This window comes from Puntigrus tetrazona, chromosome 11 (genome assembly GCF_018831695.1).
Source record: "Puntigrus tetrazona isolate hp1 chromosome 11, ASM1883169v1, whole genome shotgun sequence".
NCBI classification, from domain to species: domain Eukaryota; kingdom Metazoa; phylum Chordata; class Actinopteri; order Cypriniformes; family Cyprinidae; genus Puntigrus; species Puntigrus tetrazona.
The window spans coordinates 23,117,812-23,137,385 of record NC_056709.1 but is presented as its reverse complement, the minus strand read 5'-3'; the positions used below and the strand labels follow the sequence as shown (position 1 = coordinate 23,137,385).

Here is a 19,574-nt window from a genome sequence, read left to right as displayed (position 1 = left end):
ATATATACATATATATATACACACACACACACACACATACACTTTATGTATAAACCTGTTTGCATTCTTACACTTTCAGATGTGTGTATACACACACACACGTTTGTTTGTTTTGCTATCTTATATATATATATATATATATATATATATATATATATATATATATATATATATATATATATATATATATATATATATATATATATATATATATATATATATATATATATATATATATATAGTACTATATAAATGAGGACACTTTTTCCTCAAGTATAGCTAAACCAGTACACACATACACATACACACAAACACACACTTCGCAGTAAAATGTTTAACGTGACCACAAGGTGGTGCCATTGCAGCAAAAAGAATACAAAAGATAAGAGCCAAGAGCATTAACAAAGCAGAAAGTTTTAATTATAAATACCTCGTCATCATCAAAGCTTATACATACATAACTGTGGATGCAAAAAAACTAAATATTTTGTATTAAATGCAAATGATAGTTAAATTAATATACAAAAAAGATTTTAAAAAGTCAGTGGGAGGAAATAGTGTGTTTGTCTACCGGCTGACAGTTTTTTTGGTTATTTGGGTATATTTGATGTGTTTCAGGACAGGCACATTTGTAGCCGCCTCTGTGGTTGATGCAGAGGTGAGAACAGTTGCCGTTCTTCAGTTCACACTCATTAACATCTGACAATACAAGAAGAAAGAACTCTTATGAGCAAAAGTAATATCTACATATGGAATATCTGTACAGAAGATATGCATGTTTGTGTGGTGACCTTCACACTGGTGTCCATTAGGGTGCAGTCTGTATCCACGAGGACAGACGCATCTGTAAGTACCTGGCAGATTTACACACTTCCACTCACACCTGCGCATCTGCTTCTGCTGGAGCACGGCGGGGTCATCACACTCATTAATGTCTAAAAACAAACCACAGACGCACCTTTTGTAATAAAAATACATCTCAATGTTCATTAACACAGAAATCCTATGTTCTTCCAGGGTTACCAAGAAGAAAAAAAAAAAAAAAAAAAAACAGTAGAAAACGGTGATGCAAAAACAAATTTTGTGGTATAAGAAAATTGTTTTCTGGTAATAGTCTACATATCACAAAAATGTTTGCAAATATGCCTTTTTGACCGTATTATGACATACAGTGCTTATTTTATTCTACAGGTACATCAGGACAAATTAAGATATGTAGATATGTAGACTGACCTTTGCAATCCCTATTGTTGCTGTCCAGTTGGTAACCTATAGGACACAAGCACTGGAAACTGCCTGGTGTATTAATGCAGCCAAATACACAGAGAGCAGTGCCAACACGTTCACACTCATCCACATCTGCAGAAATATTAACATTAACTACATTCGAGGCCCAGAAAGTTAAAGTTGTTATATTGGTTTTCTTAGCACAGAGACAGACAAAGGTCTTTAAAGGTTTGGGACAACATGAGGGTGAGGATTTAATTACAGCATTTCTATTTTTGAGTGAACTATCCCTTTAAGAATGCACATCAGCACACACACCAAACACTGATTCACTCACCAGAGCAGGATGTCCCGTCTGAAGAGATCTGAAACCCTGGACTGCAACTGCACCTGTATGAGCCCAGCGTATTTTGACAGACCTGCTGGCACAGGTGCAACTCCTCCACGCATTCATCCAAATCTATAAATAAAGTTTTGAACATTGCTTAAACTTGCATTTACTGTAGCATTGTCCGCTTATGAGATCAGTTTTTATAGTGGAAAAAAATTTATTATTATATAAACAATGGAGTTTCTTCAAAAGGTTGAAGAAACATAGGAAACCTTTTGTAAACCTTAGTTTTATATATGTATATTGTTTTTCTCCCTTATTTGATGGAAAACTCTTAATTCGTAAAACACCACGTGAACCTCAAATATGTGCCGTACTTGTCTTTAGACTCTCATATAAAAGCCATCTGCTGATACAGGTCAAGATAGTTCTGGAGTGGAGGGTAATGTTAAGTCTTGCAGACATTCAGGGCTGCATCGATACACCACAGCTGGTTTGCAACCAGAACCATAAATCTATGACACTCAGGTCAAGGATACATAAACAAGCAGCCTAGTGTCAGGACCACATCATAATGGAAAAACACCATTCCTAAAGTGGAAAACCTATAATTACTGGAGTCTGTATGTCTAAAGAATGCTATTACACAATCTTGTCATCTACTGACTGTGGTATTATGACTATGTGTGCATGCGGTTCTTTTCTAACCTCGACAGGTGCGCTGATCCTCCAGAAGAAGAAATCCTGGTTTACAAAGACACTGGGCACGATCCTGGCTATTGACATGACAGATCTGTGAACATCCTCCGTTGTTTATGGAGCAAGGAGTTAACTCTGCAGTTGAAAGAAACGTATGAGGAATTTAAAAATCCCACAGAGATGATAATCCCACTAGAGATGTGCATTTAAATTCTTGCGAAACAGAACGTGACAAACTAAGAGGTCCCTTCCAGATAATATAATTTAATTTTACATGGTATAGTTTAGGTTTAGAGAACAGGACAGGATTTGCTCCCTGCTGAGACTCAAATCCCACATCCGCAGTGACTTTTCTGGGGTAATGAATTTACCTTGTGCAGACAGGAAACACTTTTGACAATTAAATGATTTTTAGACGTATTTTTGCTTAACAAAAATAGCCCACTAAAGGAAAGCGGTAAAATGGTTTTGATTGATTAAAATATTTTTGTGTGCGTTTTTGAAATGAGATAATGTGTTTAGCAGAACAAAACGGTAATATCCATCTGTATAAACACATATTCCCTGATGGTCTGATGACGCTGAAAGCCAGTCTGAGACAGTTCTGCCTGTCAGCTGCTTAAAGAAGTGATGAGCACGATATTACACAGATGTCAAATATCTAGACAAGATTGGAGGATGGTGAAAGGAAAAAGCCAGTATACTAAAATGCTGTTACAATAAAAACACCTAAACAGGATTATGGAAAAGTAATCTTTCTAGGAACCTTAATTTATGAGCACTTGATTAAAACCTTTCTTAAATAAAGGATTCTCTCCTGTCTCCGTAGGATAAACTGATTATGACGTATTTCTGATAATTATCTGAAAGCCCATTTCCTTCACATAAGAAAAATAAAAATAAAAATCATGCTTATGTGATAATTCTGATTTATAAAAAGTAAAAAATTAGGTACCAAAGTATAGTTAGAACATAGTCATAATTACGACAAGAATCTAATTGTATAAATTATGACAAAATGTCACATTTATAAACTGAAGTCATTATTATTTAGACTTGCCTACATTTGTACTTTTCATTTCACATTTATGATTTAAGGAATTTTGTTTAAAATAAATAATGTTTAATAGTTTTGACTCCCTCCTAATAATGATGAAGCATGTTTTTTTTCTTATGTGAAGGAAATGGGCTTTCATAGTTAAATGAATACACTGAATTGTAAAAATGTGAAAATTATGTTGTGTGCACTTTATAACATGCTACAGTTTCAAAACAAGAATCAAGTTCACAGTTCACATTAAAAACTCCAGATTATTTAAGGAAAAATTACATAGATATTTAGATCCAATATGCGTTGGATATCTCACCTAAGCAGAGAGGTGTTTGGCCACTCCATTGTCCATTGTGCTGACAATAGCTGTAGACATCACCATTGGTCAATGTGTATCCAGGGTAACACGCGTACTGAATATAATGCTTATACTGTAGCGGGTCAGGATTCTTTATCGACCGAAAGTAGAACGTTCCATGAGAAGGAAACGGAGGGTAGGGACACACTGGACGACGTATCCTTGAAAATCTTGCAAGATCTTTCCATGCTGACATATCGAGTGTTTGTTTTGGGTCACTCTGATTGCTTTTTTCATTGACTTGATCCTCTGTAATGTCAGTTGAGATTTGGACGTCTGTTGGAGCCTTCAGATGAAGGTCACTGGGCACTAGCTGGGTGGCTGTCATCAAGACCTCCTGGCCAGGTGAAATAGTGGTACCAGTGGTATCTGGTGATAGTGATGTCTCAGTAAGGTCTGGTCTTTGTTCAAAGAGTCTGCTGGAGGTAGATGGAGAAGTAGACCACTGATCAAGTGCAGAGGAAACAGACTCGTGTTTAGACATCATAAAACTAGGATAGATTGTAGCTGAAGGTTCAAAACTGTCAGCGGTGTCTACTTTGATTAAAGTCTCTGACTGTAGACGGTCATCTGTGTCTAATGTGTTGATGTTTGCTGCAGGTGTAGTTAACATCCAGTTTGAATTATTTTTACTGTATTCTGGTAAAGTCTTAGCAGCTGAAATGACGGAGGCTGTTTGAAATAGTTTGTCTGCACTGAGTGTGGACTGATATCTTCTGTATGGTGCCTGGGTAAAGGTTTGATCCATGACTTGTTGAGTGTGCATCGTTGGAGTTACAAAGCTGGTTGGTGTGGTGCTCCACAAAGGAGATTCAAGAAAAGAACTGGTTAATGAGATCGTGTTGACATTTGCAGATGCCACAGTTTCAGATTTCTGAAGATCAGAGTTCCTGATTGGACCCTTGAAATTTTCAAGGTTGTGGATTGGCTCAGCCTTTCCACCGTCTCGTGTTTTGTCAGACAATAGAATCTTTGAGGGCTTTTTCTCTACTGGTTTTAAAACATTTTTCTGCTTGTGGTCTGTAAAGTCAAGTCTGATGTAAGGGGCCCCACGCAACACTGTTTTTAAAAAAGCATCCTTGTGAGCAGTGTTTAAATGGCTATGTAAGTAAACCTTCAGGCTTGTAGGAACATCTCGGCCCTGTGCTGAGACAGGACTGTGTAAAGAGTCTTGATTCAGATAAAGAACGCTCATGATATCAGCCACTGTAAGAACCAAGAAGCCAAAGCAAACGGATGGTGAATTTTACAGGAAGTCATTGTAGCAGTGATGTAAAAACGAAAATAGTATGTTAATAAATCAAACAGTTTTGGCATTTACGCTCGATTCAGATGCGGCATACCTTTGCAGACAGGCTTAGTGCCGTTCCAGCTTTTCCCCTTGCAGAAGAGAAATGCAGATCCGAACAAACTGTATCCCGTGTCACAGCTGAAGGTGGCCAGAGATCTGTCTTTAGAAACCAAAGTACTGCCATGCAGGAGATCACCAAGGCTGGGACATCCTGATGCTGGAGTACAAAGCACATGGTATGGATGTAAATATCAACATTACATTATAGAACCTATAAATCAACTTTAGCTACTGCTGATAATTTTAAACAAGAAGATTCATCTACTTCAGTATCACAATACAGAATAAAGGTGCGCATATTCGCAAACTTTGTGAATCTTTACTAACCCACACACAGCGGTGGGTCTCTAGCCCACTGTCCAGATACACAGCTGCTAGTACGGTAACCATGGATGCGGTAGCCTGGATTACAGGTAAAGGTAACATACAGCCCTCCATAACGGAAAAACACACGGCCATTTTCTAAGTGTCCAAAGCCACTGCAGCCTTTACCAGCAATGACTGTGAAAAGCATCAGAAATCGTTATAAGCTTGCACACAGATCAAAGTACATCACTACATCTAAAATTGTTAACCGAGTGCACACTGAAAGTCAGAAAAAAGTGCTTCAATAATTTAACTATGGCTTAATGTGATAGTAATAATTATCATACAACTATACCTGGAGTTTGTGTCCAGAACTGACACAAAAATACACATATCAGCGAACCTCTCCAACCTAGCATGATTGAGCAAATTCCACCATAAAAAAAAAAAAAAAAAAAAAAAGAGGCTGTCGAAATCCAGACTGTAAATGAAGATCACTCAGGCAAACTGAACACTAGAGAGAAGTCTTGAAGGGATTGGGTAAAAAGATGAGACAAGTTAGAAAGGGGAAGAGAGAGGAAAGGGGAGGAGACAAAAAAACAGAATAACAGGAGTTTAAAACCTCCTAAACACTCATCTTCAGACAGTGGTTTTTTTCTTGTTAAAAGGAACATTCCTCTTTTTTTTGGAAACAGGCGTATTCTCCAACTCTTCCAGTTTTACCATTTTTTAATCCATTGGCGATAGCACTTTTAGCACAGATATGTACAGAAAGTAGCAACAGTTAAGTTTTAAATAGAAACAAATATTGAAACTCTGTGGTTAATTTTTTAAAGCGATGCTACTGGTCTAATTGGATTCAATGACCTATGCTAAATAGATTCAAAAATGGTAAAACTCAACCTTTTAACTCTGAGGAAGTTGGAGAATAAGCCGATTTCCAAAAAAACCCCACTGCATTAAAGCTTTTTTGTTACTTGTATGAATGCAGACCAGTGTTATAATTACAATATCATTTGAAAAAACTTTTAAGGTTACATTTATATAGTGATTTTCTATACACTCAAAGCTCTTTACATTGTGAAAAGGATCTCCTCAACCACCACCATTATTTTATTATTATTATACTAATATTTTATTTGTAAAAGATAACCAATTTTGCCTGTCAACTTAAACACTTGATGAAAACAGAGTAGTTAATATCAGAGAAATATATACAACAAAAATGAATAATGACTCAAAATTGAGTCACAATTACAGGGTTAAGTACTGCTGAACAATTATACTTAACTTGTAAATTACAGTCTAACACAATAGAAATATATTCAAACTGTGTATTTGTCAGTCCATTTGAACATTTTTCTCATTAATTTATTATCAGAGGACAGGAAGATTCAAATCTCTTACCTTTGTGAAAAATGTGAATCCTGAAAAATGAAAAACTCCTGTGGTACGCAAGTTTTAAAAAAAGAAAGATGACGTGCCAAAAATTATTTGTAAATCTGCCTCATCTGTAATCTGCTCATCCCGAATTAACCCTGTTGCTGCTCTTTGACATCCAGTTTATGCACCACCCTGAAGGCCTCAAGGAACTCATTAAAATCAATGCTGCCATCCTTGTTAAAATCTATGCTTCGAGCCATGTCGTCTATCGTCTGGTCATTCACTGCAACCCCCAAATGGGAACTGAAGAGCTTCCAAGTCTGACGAAACTCCTCAATAGAGATCTGACCTATGTAAAGGTAAAGAGGTGGGTTATGATCACCATTTAATAACCAGCATTAATCCCACTGAACAATCAGACACTAACCTGAGTGATCCTTATCGATGATGTTAAATATTATCTCTAGGTCAGTTCTATATCTATAAAGTGTTTCAGCCAAGTTTGGTGTTACCTAAAAACAGTTGATTTCAAAAAGTTAATTGTGAGGCATTACATTTTCAAAATAAAAATAAAACTGTCTGTTAAAGCTGGGCGGTATAACATGCATATGTGATTAAAATTTGATAATTTTTTTTTAACATTACCTCATGAATTTACGAAAATTCCCTGTTGAAATCAGTATTTCCCTGCCCCTCAAGTTTGACTTACGTTGAAGTCACTGAGGCCTACATTACTACTGTATGTAATGATCCTTTAAAAATATAATTTTAATAAATCATACAATATTTTGAGTCCTTTTAATTGTAATATTAAATCCAGTTTATTTTAAAAAAATTGTTAAAAGATAAATAATTGTTTTATGCCTTAGATTGTATAACAGAATTTCTGTAAAAAAAAAAATCATAGGGCTGTTGTAAGAATAAATAAAACTTGTTTCTATGCTTTCAAATAATTAGACATGCCCTAAACATTTAATAAGTTTATATTGAATTGTTTAAGTTTCATGATTTTTTTAATTAGGCATGCTTTTTTATTATCCCCACACCCCTAAAACCAATAACCTAGGAGAAACCCTGGAAATTATCATAAAGTGATGATTAATGAAAAATAATTTATGATTATGGTCATACTGCCCATCCTTACATAGTATAAACATAGATTAAGATAGTGACCGGAGGGATGGGCTCTCCAGGGCTGATGTCCTCAAAGCAGGATTCATACTCTACATTGCCATCTGCATTAAGACGGGCCAGGCGTGGGCGCAGGGTTCTCCATGGCAGATCCAGTCGCAGCACGGACTCCACCACCTGTGCCCACTCGCTAGTGGATATCCAACCTTCAAGAAATGAAGAAGAACCATTTTATTTCAACCTTCAATTACCCACAAGTGCATAATATAACATAACATAGTACAATATAACCTGTGTTGTCCATGTCATACTGTTGAAAGGCAGCCATTAGCTCAGAGCGGTGAGCATACAGCTTCTCTTTCAGAGCCCTGAGTGCTGAACCTTCTGCTACACGAACCCTGGGACACACAAAAACTAATTAATATGGATACATATATACATATACATACATACATATATATATATAACATGACAAATTTACCTTTGATGGAGTGTGAGTTTTCTGGTGCTTCGACTAACTTGATACTGGAAGAAGCGTGGGACCAATTCAGGCCCCAGTTTGATGTACGCCCCGCGGTTGCTGCCCTCTTCATAGTAGTTAGATGCAGAGAAAATAGTGATAACCTTAAATAAAAAGAGAACAATTTCTGAACTAGTGCTGTGCTTAAGATATGTTTACAGCTCCCTTAAAATCAAAACTGAGAAAAGCTGAAATTTGACTGAATGCCCTTTTGAAAATAAAAATTGCTGGTTAGGTAAGTTTTGAAGGTGGGATGTTGGTTTGAGCTGGTTTATGCTGGTCGGAAACCAGCACATGACCAGCTGAATACAAGCTTAAACCAGCAAAGGACCAGCATAAACCAGTGAAGTACTATCTTAAACCAGCATCCCAGCTTCAAATCATACCTAACCAGCATATGCTGTTTTTTTTTTTATCAAAATTCCTGTGTTCACCTGTCCGTTGTGGCAGAGCTCATAGCCCTCCTGTTTACATTCATGTGATCTGATGAGCAGACAGAGGCCGTGTTTCTGCAGCAGTGCCTGCGTCACGTCAGGGCCAAAGTAACAGCCTCCACCGCGAAAAGAGTTCGGACTGCAGCCATTTTGATTTTTAGGGTCACTCCACAGGATATCAACAATCTGTGACAGACAAATTATAACAAAATGAAATAACACATAACTGACGAGCATCTTCTTATACTTTTCTTTCATTATTAGAATCATTTGTTTATCTTTTTTTAATGTTTAGGAAGTACAAAATTATTTCATAAAGTTTTGAGATCAGTGCTAATATTATTTTAGAAAAAAAAATTAACTAAAAGGAAGTCAAAGGTGGAAAACGTATAAATATAACAAAAAGCTTCAGGCCAGAAACGTACTTTGTTTAAAAATGTATCGTTATTTGAAATAAAATACATATAAAACGTTGAAGTAAATTCCATCAAAATAGATAACAGAAAAAAAACAAATGTATATATAACTATAATAAATATAATACATTTAATTGACGTATCCTAAAGTATCATAGAAATGTGTGGTTGTCATTTTATAATTTCTAAACCCAGAGTTCTGTGCTCATTTTTAATTCATAAACACCTTTTTATTGAAGTTCAGTAAGTTGGTGCAAAATTCTCACATCTCCTGCAATAAAGTGAGTCATATTGTGTTGTGGAGGTTTAAGCTAAATGGATTTCCAGGCAGAACTGTTCCACATCCAAGATAGATGTTATTTGTCACACATACTGGGAATAGTTTCAACTCACTTGCTGCCATTCCAGTTCTTCTCTGGGTGGCTCGGGGGGCTCTAGGGAGACGAAGGAGTCCAGGAAGGGCACTTGGAGCACATCGGCGGGGCTCGGCAGACTAGGGGAAGGTGGAGGTCGACGTGGAGTGTTCTGTGACGAGACCCGGGGGGAGCACACGGACGATGAGGAGGATGAAGATGATGAAGATGAGGAGTAGCTCCCCTGTTTAGTGATGTGCTTCTTCCTCCTGCGGGAAGCACGACTGGTGCGGCCTGAGGAGCAAGGGCTGTCCAGTCTGGATCTTCCACTGTGTCTGCTGCTGCTGCGACTGCAGGCCCGGACGCTGAGATGATCAATGCTGCGTTTGGGAAACCTGAGAGCAGACTTCACCTGCAATGTGAGCGATACTTTTCACATGATTGGGGTTATTACATTGCTACTTACCTAAACAAACTTTTTTTTTTTTTTTCAAAAATAAGCTTTCATAAATAAAAGACCTACTTGATGCCTCACATCTAGTGCTGTCAAATGATTAATCGCATCCAAAATAAAAGTTTTTGTTTATACACTTTGTGTGTCTGTGCATATTTATTATGTTTATTATAATTCAAGTAATGTAATATAATGCAAGTATATACACTATATTGCCAAAAGTATTCGCTCACCCATTCAAATAATGGGAATCAGGTGTTCCAATCACTTCCATGGCCACAGGTGTATAAAACCAAGCCCCTAGGCATGCGGACAAACATTTTTACAAACATTTCTGAAAGAATGGGTCACTCTCAGGACCTTAATGAATTACAGCGTGGAACTGTGATAAGATGCCAGCAAAACTGTGATAAGGTGTGCAACAAATTCAGTCGTGAAATTTCATCGCTCCTAAATATTTCAGTCAACTATCAGCTGTATTAAAAGAAAGTGGAAGCGTTTGGGAATGACAGAAACACGTAAACTGATGGAGCAGGATCTGCGAATGCGGAGAGGTCGCCATCTTTCTGCATCATTACAGACTTCCAAACTTCATGTGACCTTCAGATTAACTCAAGAACAGTGTGTAGAGAGCTTCATGGAACGTGTTTCCATAGCCGAGCAGCTGCATCCAAGCCATACATCTCCAAACGCGAAGCAAAGTGCACTGGTGTGGATGTGGATGGTGCGGATTAACTTGACTGGCCTGCACAGAGTCCTGACCTCAACCTGATAGAACACCTTTGAGATGAATTAGAGCCTTGTGGACAGACTGCTGACCATCAATGCTGGTGTGGGTCCATCGTCTTTTATCAAGTCCACAGTCAACGCAGCTGTCTACCTGGAAATTTTAGAGCACTTCACGCTTCCCACAGCCGACAAGCTTTTTGGAGATGATTTAATTTTCTAGCAGGATTTGGCACCTGCCCACAAAGCCAAAACTACCAGTACCTGGTTTAATAGCCATGGAATAACTCTACTTGTTTGGCCACCACACTCGTCTGACTTAAACCCCATTGAAAATCTATGGGGTATTGTCAAGAGGAAGATGAGGGGACAGAGAAACCAAAATGCAGACAAGCTGAAGGCCAATATCAAAGTAAGTTAAACACCTAACACCTCAACTCAAAGGTTGATGGCCTCCATGCCACGCCACCTTGATGCTGTAATTAGTGCCAAAGGAGCCCCATCAAAGTGCTGAGGACATAATACAGTACATTAAGACACTTTTCAGAAGGCCAACATGTGTTTAAGATCCTTTTTTTTTTGGTCACATGAAATATTCTAATTTTGTGGATTACTGGAATACTGGATTTGGGATTTTTTGTTTTTCCCAAATCTGTCTGTTAGTATATTTAGACATGATCAATATACACGAAAAACAAAAACTTTTTAGTTTAGATGGGATTAATCAGAATGAATCGTTTGACAGCGCTACTCACAACTGCATGTAGATTTAAAACTGAAATGATTTTATTACGTGAAACTTTCCTTCCGAAAGTTAAAGGAAACACTTACTTTATGTCTTTCAGCAGTGCTTAGAAAGTCCAGATCAGTTTTGTCTGATATGCCACCGTGAACAATTAGCACTTTGTTATCGATGACGGTTGCAAGAGGGAGCAGGCTGAACACATCCTGAAGAAGCTGCAGGATTTCCCTGCCATGAGTCTATTAAGAAACACAGTAGAAGTCAATGTGCATTTCTTTACATGCCCAATAGATGGCGGTGACATCTAATATTTGACAGTAAACCTCTATTGACCCTCAAGCTGATTATTAATTTCAGATCATTTTGAGTTTTAGCAGTTTTATTTATTTATTTTTTAAAATCAATGTTTTTAGGCAAATTGGATAAAACGTCAGCACCTCTAAATGTAACTTACCTATAAACAAAACATTAATAAACAAAAAAAGCACATAAAAATGTACCTTATACTTCTGCATGACTTCTTTTGTGAATCCATATCTGCAAGAACATCAAAAACTTATCAGGGCAAAAATATCAGGGCACTTTACTTGGGGTGTACCACAATTTTACTACTAGGATGCAGAGAGCATGGAAGATTTTTATAGTTTCGTTTAAAGTCATGCCTTCATGTTAACTCTGATTGGGTGATGTAGGGCGTTACCTGAGGTTCATGATGTGGTCCTCATGGTTGCCTCTGTTCAGATGCATGTGGTCGGGGTACAGCAGTAGAAAGGCGAACAGAATGATAATGATCTCCGTAGATTTCTTTCCTCGATCCACAAAGTCTCCATTGAATATGTAGGGGTTCTCCGCAGAGGGCAGACCGTTCTGGGTAATAAGGCAATACATTTTGAGCGTAATAACTCACAAGTGATGCCCAAGTGGCTTTAATGAACTCATTCTCTGCATTTGCTTAGGTACATTACCCTGGCACCAATATGCTAAAATGTAATTACTCGAAATGATATTCTACATCTAAACAATCAATCTGCATTTACCTTGTAAAATATAAGCAGTAAGTCATCCAGTCTACCATGCAGGTCGCCTGCGAGAAAGAGAAGGGCGGCACATGGAAGCCGTTTATCATTTCAGGGAATAAAAATCAAATGTCGGAATCTGTGCTGAAAATATGCTAAATATCAACACTTTAAGATGATATAACGCAATCTCTTTTAGAGTATTTGAAGATGGGAATTCAGTTATTCGAGCGTGCTTTTCTGTACTAATTGAATCAGGAGCGCTGTCGAGTATGAAATGGTGCAGGTTGGCTGCGAGGAGCCCATTGAGGTACATTGAAGTGCTTTATGAAGTGCAAAATAAATAAGCACTCATTCATTCATACCGCGTCACTAATTTTCCATACAAGCTATCAAAAATATTTAACATATCTCAAATGCACGTTTGCAACTTGCATCAAATCTGAGGTGGATTATTTTTATTTATTTTTTTCATAAAATATAGGAGTCTCACCACATATAGTTATCTCTTTGGCATAGGACGTCGACAGGTATATGACGTTTGGCATCTGTTTCAAGAATTTCTTCGTTTCATATAGTAGCTGCAGCACATATTTTCCGTGAAGAGTCTGAAAATGAGTCACGCACTTATAGGTCACTGCATTTTTATGTTTGCTGTTTCTAAATTAAATAGCAATTGAATAAAAGAATAGATAGTTATTGTTTACATAATAGATGTATGTGCAATGTGTGTGTGTGTATAATATATAAAATATTTTTAAATAAACTATTTTAGAAATGTTTATAATTTTAGAAATGTATGTTTATAAATCTGTGCTACTGTTCAAGAGTGCATTATATTTATCAAAAGCAATAGTATAGACATTTATAATGTAAAAAAAATAAAAATGTATTACAGATTCAATCATATAACAATGATACTAAAAAGAAATGTTTCAAAAACATTATCAGTATCTAAGAATGACACTAGAGACTGCTAAAACTTTTTCATGCAGGAAAAAAATTATTTTTTAAATGTATTAAAATAGACTTTAAATTGTCACAAAATATACAATATTTTTATATTTACTGTGTAAATGCTGCTCATTTAAAAACCCTGACCATCCCCAAACTTTGCAACGGTAGTGAAACACAATTTGAAGACGGTTTAAAGTCTGCTAGACAGATATAAATAATGTAGAAGATGATCTTGGTTTTTGCCAGAAGGCTCATAATTGTTCAGACTATTAGTGAAAGTTTTATAGTGTTGTACCTGCTCCTCTTTAAAGGCACCGAGTAGGGCATTGGTATCAGTCACGCTCAGCGGGAAGGAGAGACGAGGACCGCTGTACGATTCCGGCACGACAATCTGCTCGTACTTCAGCTGCCTGACCTCCTCAGTTAACGGGTCAACCACAGAGTCCAGGAGGTGAGATATCAAGTCTGGGGGAAGAGAACATGGACGGTGTCAGAAGAATGAAAGAAGAATCATTAAAAGCAACTTGATTATCTTGGTGTGAATCAGTGTAACCAGTTTTGTGGCGCATGCATAACGGGACATTGTATTATCTCTGGAATTACAATTGAGCCATCCAAGCCCCAATCAACATTTTAAAATGAAGTGGAAAAGTTGAAATTTATTTTAAAAATCATGAAAAGAAATAAACGGTCATAAACACCCATTAAAAATATTAACCGTTTTTTTTCCATCATCTTGTTATAATAATTTATTATTATAATCCGCAAAAACAGCACCCTAATAAAAAAAGAATAAAACAAATAAATGTAAATGTGAATCAGAAAACACTCTGAAACATCAAAAGGTTTGTGTTATTGTTAGGCAACGCTGGGCATGTGGCAAGACGAGCGTACAGGAACATGAATACATGGCATATCGGTTTCAGTTTTAAGTTATTAAGTAAATGATTAATTCTCAACATTGAATCTATTATGAAAGGCCTATTTTGATTGCCCGTGAAAATACCCAGCACACAGTGCCATGACACAATGTAGCATACTTCAATTTGCATAGCGTCTGGCCCTGCACAGGGATTTGAGGAGTGCTGACCCATTGTGTCATTCTTAAAAATGTAAATTTGCAGCGTTTTACGTAAATTTATGCAGAGAGACTTCAATTTCAGGAACAGATGTTTGTATTGAGAGAGCAAATGCAAAATAATTTCATTTAGCCAATATCTACTGGTCATCACTCCCTGCTTCTTTAAATGGCTAGTGATAAGATAATCATTACTAAGCTTCAACAAAAAGAGCTTTACTGTCTGACTGAAAACCAGGCTATATTCAAGCCTTTCTTGTGATTTGGAGTAAAAATCTGCAGATGTGCTAGTTTTCAAAAGGTTGTTCCATAAGTGTATTTTTTCTAAAGAAAGTAATACTTTTATCAAGAATGCATTAAATTTAAATCCTGAAAAAAGGTTCCTGCTTTCATACAACTGACATACAGCTATTTAAAATTTTAAAATCTGAGGGAGCAAAAAGAATTAAATGTTGAGAAAATCTCCTTCAAAAGGTGTCCAAATAAACAATAAAAAAAATGAGTAATGAATATTAATAATCAAAAATTAAGTTGTGATATATTTACGACAGAAATTTTTTAAAATATGACCATGAAATGAACTTTACTTAATATCCTAATGATCTTTGGCATAAAAGAAAAATATAGAATTCTGATGCTTACAATTTGGTGGTTATTGTTGGTTATTGCTACAAATATACCCATGCTGCTTAAGACTGGTTTTGTGGTTTAGGGTCACATATATGAACATATTAATGGTAAATCAAATATTAATAACTACTTTAATTCTAATAATTTTTGATTTCTAATATGAATCTTTTATTTCAGCATTTACGACCACATATATTTTATCCTTGGTGGCCATGAGAGAAAAATCTACAATATAATATTTATATAATATAATATAACATAACATCAACATATAAGCCTTAGTGCTCAGAACCCATGGCACTCAATTAAGCTCAACTATAGTTGTGACTGCAGACCTTTAAACAATAAATACGAAGACACTTTACCATAATAAAATCACATACCTAATTGCCATCAGGCAAAGATTTCAAAGCCACAGAAGCAAAAACCTGAAACCACCCAATCCCTAGAGCATGATTACCTGACAAGACCTGTCATGTGCACTCAGCAGGAACCAATGAAACAATTTTCCCAGAGGAAAGCCAGTGTAGCGTCATGACATACGCTCCATGTGAAGAATATAAAATAGTGAAAGGAACATACACTTTTGGGTAAAACAACTGAATATGCAGTTTTCACTAATGTTTTGGTTCTTCAGAATCTCTCTCTAGATTTTTCTACTGTGTTCTTGGTGATCTCATTTGAGTTTCCGCTGTTCTGCTTGACTAAAGATGGGACTAATTGTCTTCTGTAATTCTGCACTTTGGACAGCTGCCTGTGGAGGCTGGTTGCTGCAATTCTGGCTCTCCGCATTATCACCACTCAAAATGGGATCTCCCAAGGTTGCTAAGCAACTGTCTCCCCATATAGCTTTTTTTTGGAATCGCTAAAAGGATAGGTGTGCAACACTCCGGAGGGAGATCGTTTGATGCAAAAATCACATGAGCTAGGGGATTTCCAAAGGTGTGCTCAGGGACAGCCTAATTCAGATGATAATGAAAAAAAACAATCACTAAAGAACATTAAATTTTGCTGTATGAAACTACTACAGTATAACAAACCACCACAGCTTAAACAACAGCAGATTTAATTGGTCAATTATTTGTGTACCTCAATTACACACTTTCTTTAAAGAAGCTTTTGCATCTTTTAATTGAACACAGTCATTACCTGGTCCGTTGCCATTCATCTGTGTGAAGTTGTCCAACATAAAACTGAAGAAACTGGAAAGCTATATAAAATAATAATTGTATATTTAGATTTTCAACATTTATTTTAATATGACTTTTAATACAATTTTTAAGAGCAGGGTAAGATATTAGTTTTAATACTAATAGGCAAGCGTCTTTTATACCTGTAGCTGGTCCTGTTCCCCTGCATACTCAATGGACTGAAAGATGTTCCACGTATAGCGTCTTCTCATCTCCAGGCGAGCAACGTAGCGTCTGTACCAACGTTGGATCAGTACGGCAGCTTTCATGGCTAAATATGTTAAGAACACACAAAGAGCGCAAGTGGCTGGTGTGATCAGAATCCTTGAAGCAATATTTCTGTGACCACAGTTTTGAGACAAAAACTATTTGGGAAGAGAAATGCAAGGCAATGAGGTTTTTCAATGCACCAAATATGAATACTTCCCTGCTTTGTGTGCAAAAAGCAGTAATATGTTTGCAACCGAAATCGCATACTTGTGTGTGTCTAGTCACACACCCAGATGCCTAATTTCTTTAATTCACACAATGCAAAACTACCTCATGTGACCACAATTTGTCAATGTGAAGTGAAGCAGCTGATAGTGACTTTAGCACATCCACATTTCATTCATACTACACACCTTTTTAGCTGACGCAATTTATTTACTTAGTCTAAAGAAGGACCTACTCAGTATGCGATTTCAGACACAGTCATTATCTAAATAGGCAGCATTCATTAAACGAGACCCGGCATGACCTACTCCATCCTCGGAGAGTGTGCAAACATTGGACATTGGTGTGCATTGGTATAAAAGGAGGTTGCTACTCATGGTTAAACTGTATTTGTTTAACAAATTATTTCTGGGGACAACTGAGAAATGGCAAATGTAGACTTTAATATAAAAAAATTAAACACGAAAGATTAGAAACTGTGTACCACAACACGCTATAGTTGATTCTCATTTGTCTCATCAGATCAGGTTACCATGTTAACATCGTGCTTTAATTCGCATACAGCTCTTGGTACAGGAACACTTGCATCTTTTCCAGAACACTTGATTGCAAAGAGTGCTAAAAATACACCTCGTCTCAGGAGGTCAATATCACAGGTGCTAATTAAAGAAGTGCTAGGAGCAGTTAAGGAGAAAGAACACAGACATTAGAGACAAGGCTTTGCTCAAGAGTACACATCCATAGAGAAATTATAAGCCGTGTTCGGGAAGGATGGGAGAACTGCTCATCCATTTCGTTTATTCTAAATGCACAGAGAAAAAACACACTCATAGGTTTACCTTAATAAAAATGTGGTAGTTTCAAAAGTATGTAAACAAATCTACACTGGTGCTTTCATGCCAACTAGTACTTCTCTATAGCCACGGATGAGACACAGACAGTGATGACAGATGCTGAAGAAAGTGCCTTACTCAGAGCTGGGCTGGGCTGCTTGATGGAGCCATCTGTGTGAGAGGTGATTCAATTAAATTGAATAATTTAAGTAATACCTTGGGGGTGGGGGAAAAAAAAAAGACAGGGCTGGGGACTAAATGCAACGCAAGCATTGGCATATTTTTCAACAAATAACTAATGCAAACTTCTTGGTTGTTGCAAAGGGGAGAGGAAAAAGAGGTTAAACGATACTGGAAATCACATTAAAGCATTAGGGATAAAAGAACCGATATTTACCCGTTTCTGAGGGTCGCGTTTGGTTCTCAACGGCAATGGATGTGCCACATCCCATGATGGTACTTCGTGCTTCTAGTCATGAATAACCAAAATTCTTAAGGTTCTCTTCTTCGTTCAGTATCCAGAAATGTCTTTGCAAGAAATAACACAGAATTAAACAGCTTAAACCACAACCACTTTATAAAAATACATTTGAACACAAATTCTGGGGAGTTGCATCTTCGTGGCTATTAGATCTACTATTCCAGTGCTGTTTGATATTCATAATAAAGTGAAATGACATTAGAAAAAAGCAATACTGCTCGGAATTAACCCAGCATCACAATAGCGCGTCTCTGTAGAATAAAGCAACAAGATACTCACTGCAAATCATGCTGGACTTTAATCTGTGCCCTAAAGAGCATTTCAAAAGGCCCTTTTAACACTGATCAATCTCTGAGATGGGGACACAGGGAGAGAGATGTAGACTGTTTAGGGACAGGCTGTCATGTTCATAGCGTTGCAAACACAACAACAACAACAACAACAATACTCCATATGTTGCCCCAACTTCTGGGGAGATGCTTATTATTTGCAAGCAACATGAAAAGGCACTAAAATATGATTAGCATGGACTTTACCAGCAAAAAATGCTGAACAAACACGCGGAATAAACAATCGTGTAATTAGGCGCGGAACTCAAACTGAACAGCGTATTGGAAACGAAATGCATAAGTTACCTTTCCGTTGTCCATCATCCAGCACGACATGCACATACGTTGAGAAATTAGGATCGGATAAGAAGTAAATGATGAAAAATCATTCATTTCCAAACGTGGAGGGATGTCACAGCTAAACACCACAGGTGTCAGACAAGGATAGCCGGCATTAGACGCCAGTCTGACGATTTGAGAGAGCACGTCTCACTGACTCGTGTGAGTCTAGTGAGGAGGTTTTGATTCATCCCAGTGACTCGAATCGTTTGGATCCGTTCAGTAAAAGATTCACTCGCTGACTCGCTTATTAACCCTTAAAGGGTTACTCCACCCCCTAATAAAAACATTTTGTCAATCACTTACCGCATGTCGTTCCAAACCCGTTTATAAGATATACGATTAAAACTGACCATTGACTGAGTAAATACCATTGTCAAGGCAAAAGCTTAATGCATGTTCAAAATAGTCCATCCATCGGCAGTCATTCAGTCAGAACTTTATAAAGCGAGTCAACGTGCATATTCTCTGTGCACAAAGAAAATAAAAGTAAATATTCAATAATTTGTCTCATCTTTGTCACCTTAACAGCATTTTGTAGAGTATCCACTGGACACAAATAGCATTGTTCTGTGTTAACCTCACCACAACGGTATGAATGAGAACAGAGTATCAGTAGATGCTCTCTAAAATGGCGCTATGGTGAGGTAGATGAGCTGAACTGTTGAAAGTTGTTTATTTTCGTTGCATACAAAAAGGATTCTTGTGCTTTTTGATCCACCGATGGCAGATGGACAATTTTGTTGTTATTTAATTGCATACTTTTCCGGGCATTACAATCAAATTATGACAATACAGATCTTT

The 19,574-nt window shown here is 37.0% G+C and overlaps 2 protein-coding genes across 7 annotated transcripts; both read right to left on the bottom strand.

Moving 5' to 3' along the window:
- Nucleotides 1-396: 396 nt before the first annotated feature.
- On the bottom strand, nt 397-5,861 carry si:dkey-163f14.6 (sushi, von Willebrand factor type A, EGF and pentraxin domain-containing protein 1). Its single transcript, XM_043251333.1, has 9 exons — nt 5,679-5,861; nt 5,345-5,518; nt 5,010-5,174; nt 3,625-4,872; nt 2,267-2,392; nt 1,565-1,687; nt 1,234-1,359; nt 792-935; nt 397-699 (listed from the first exon to the last, which is right to left on the bottom strand). Exons 1-9 carry the CDS (start codon nt 5,740-5,742, stop codon nt 542-544), a joined length of 2,328 nt encoding a protein of 775 aa, XP_043107268.1. The 5' UTR covers nt 5,743-5,861; the 3' UTR covers nt 397-541.
- Nucleotides 5,862-6,835: 974 nt separating this feature from the next.
- On the bottom strand, nt 6,836-18,971 carry ppef1 (protein phosphatase, EF-hand calcium binding domain 1). 6 transcript variants are annotated; one of them, XM_043251334.1, is made up of 19 exons: nt 18,738-18,971; nt 18,382-18,453; nt 18,019-18,149; nt 17,760-17,792; nt 16,497-16,624; nt 16,313-16,373; nt 13,751-13,920; nt 12,992-13,106; nt 12,520-12,566; nt 12,183-12,349; nt 11,983-12,019; nt 11,572-11,721; nt 9,601-9,972; nt 8,792-8,977; nt 8,319-8,461; nt 8,129-8,235; nt 7,880-8,043; nt 7,134-7,218; nt 6,856-7,055 (listed from the first exon to the last, which is right to left on the bottom strand). In XM_043251334.1, exons 3-19 carry the CDS (start codon nt 18,071-18,073, stop codon nt 6,856-6,858), a joined length of 2,220 nt encoding a protein of 739 aa, XP_043107269.1. In that variant the 5' UTR covers nt 18,074-18,149; nt 18,382-18,453; nt 18,738-18,971. The 6 variants fall into 6 exon arrangements, 5 of the variants coding, with proteins under 5 accessions (XP_043107273.1, XP_043107269.1, XP_043107271.1 ...); XR_006252034.1 differs by having other exon boundaries at nt 7,035-7,055; nt 7,851-8,043; XM_043251338.1 differs by lacking the exon at nt 7,134-7,218 and having other exon boundaries at nt 6,836-7,055.
- Nucleotides 18,972-19,574: the final 603 nt, after the last annotated feature.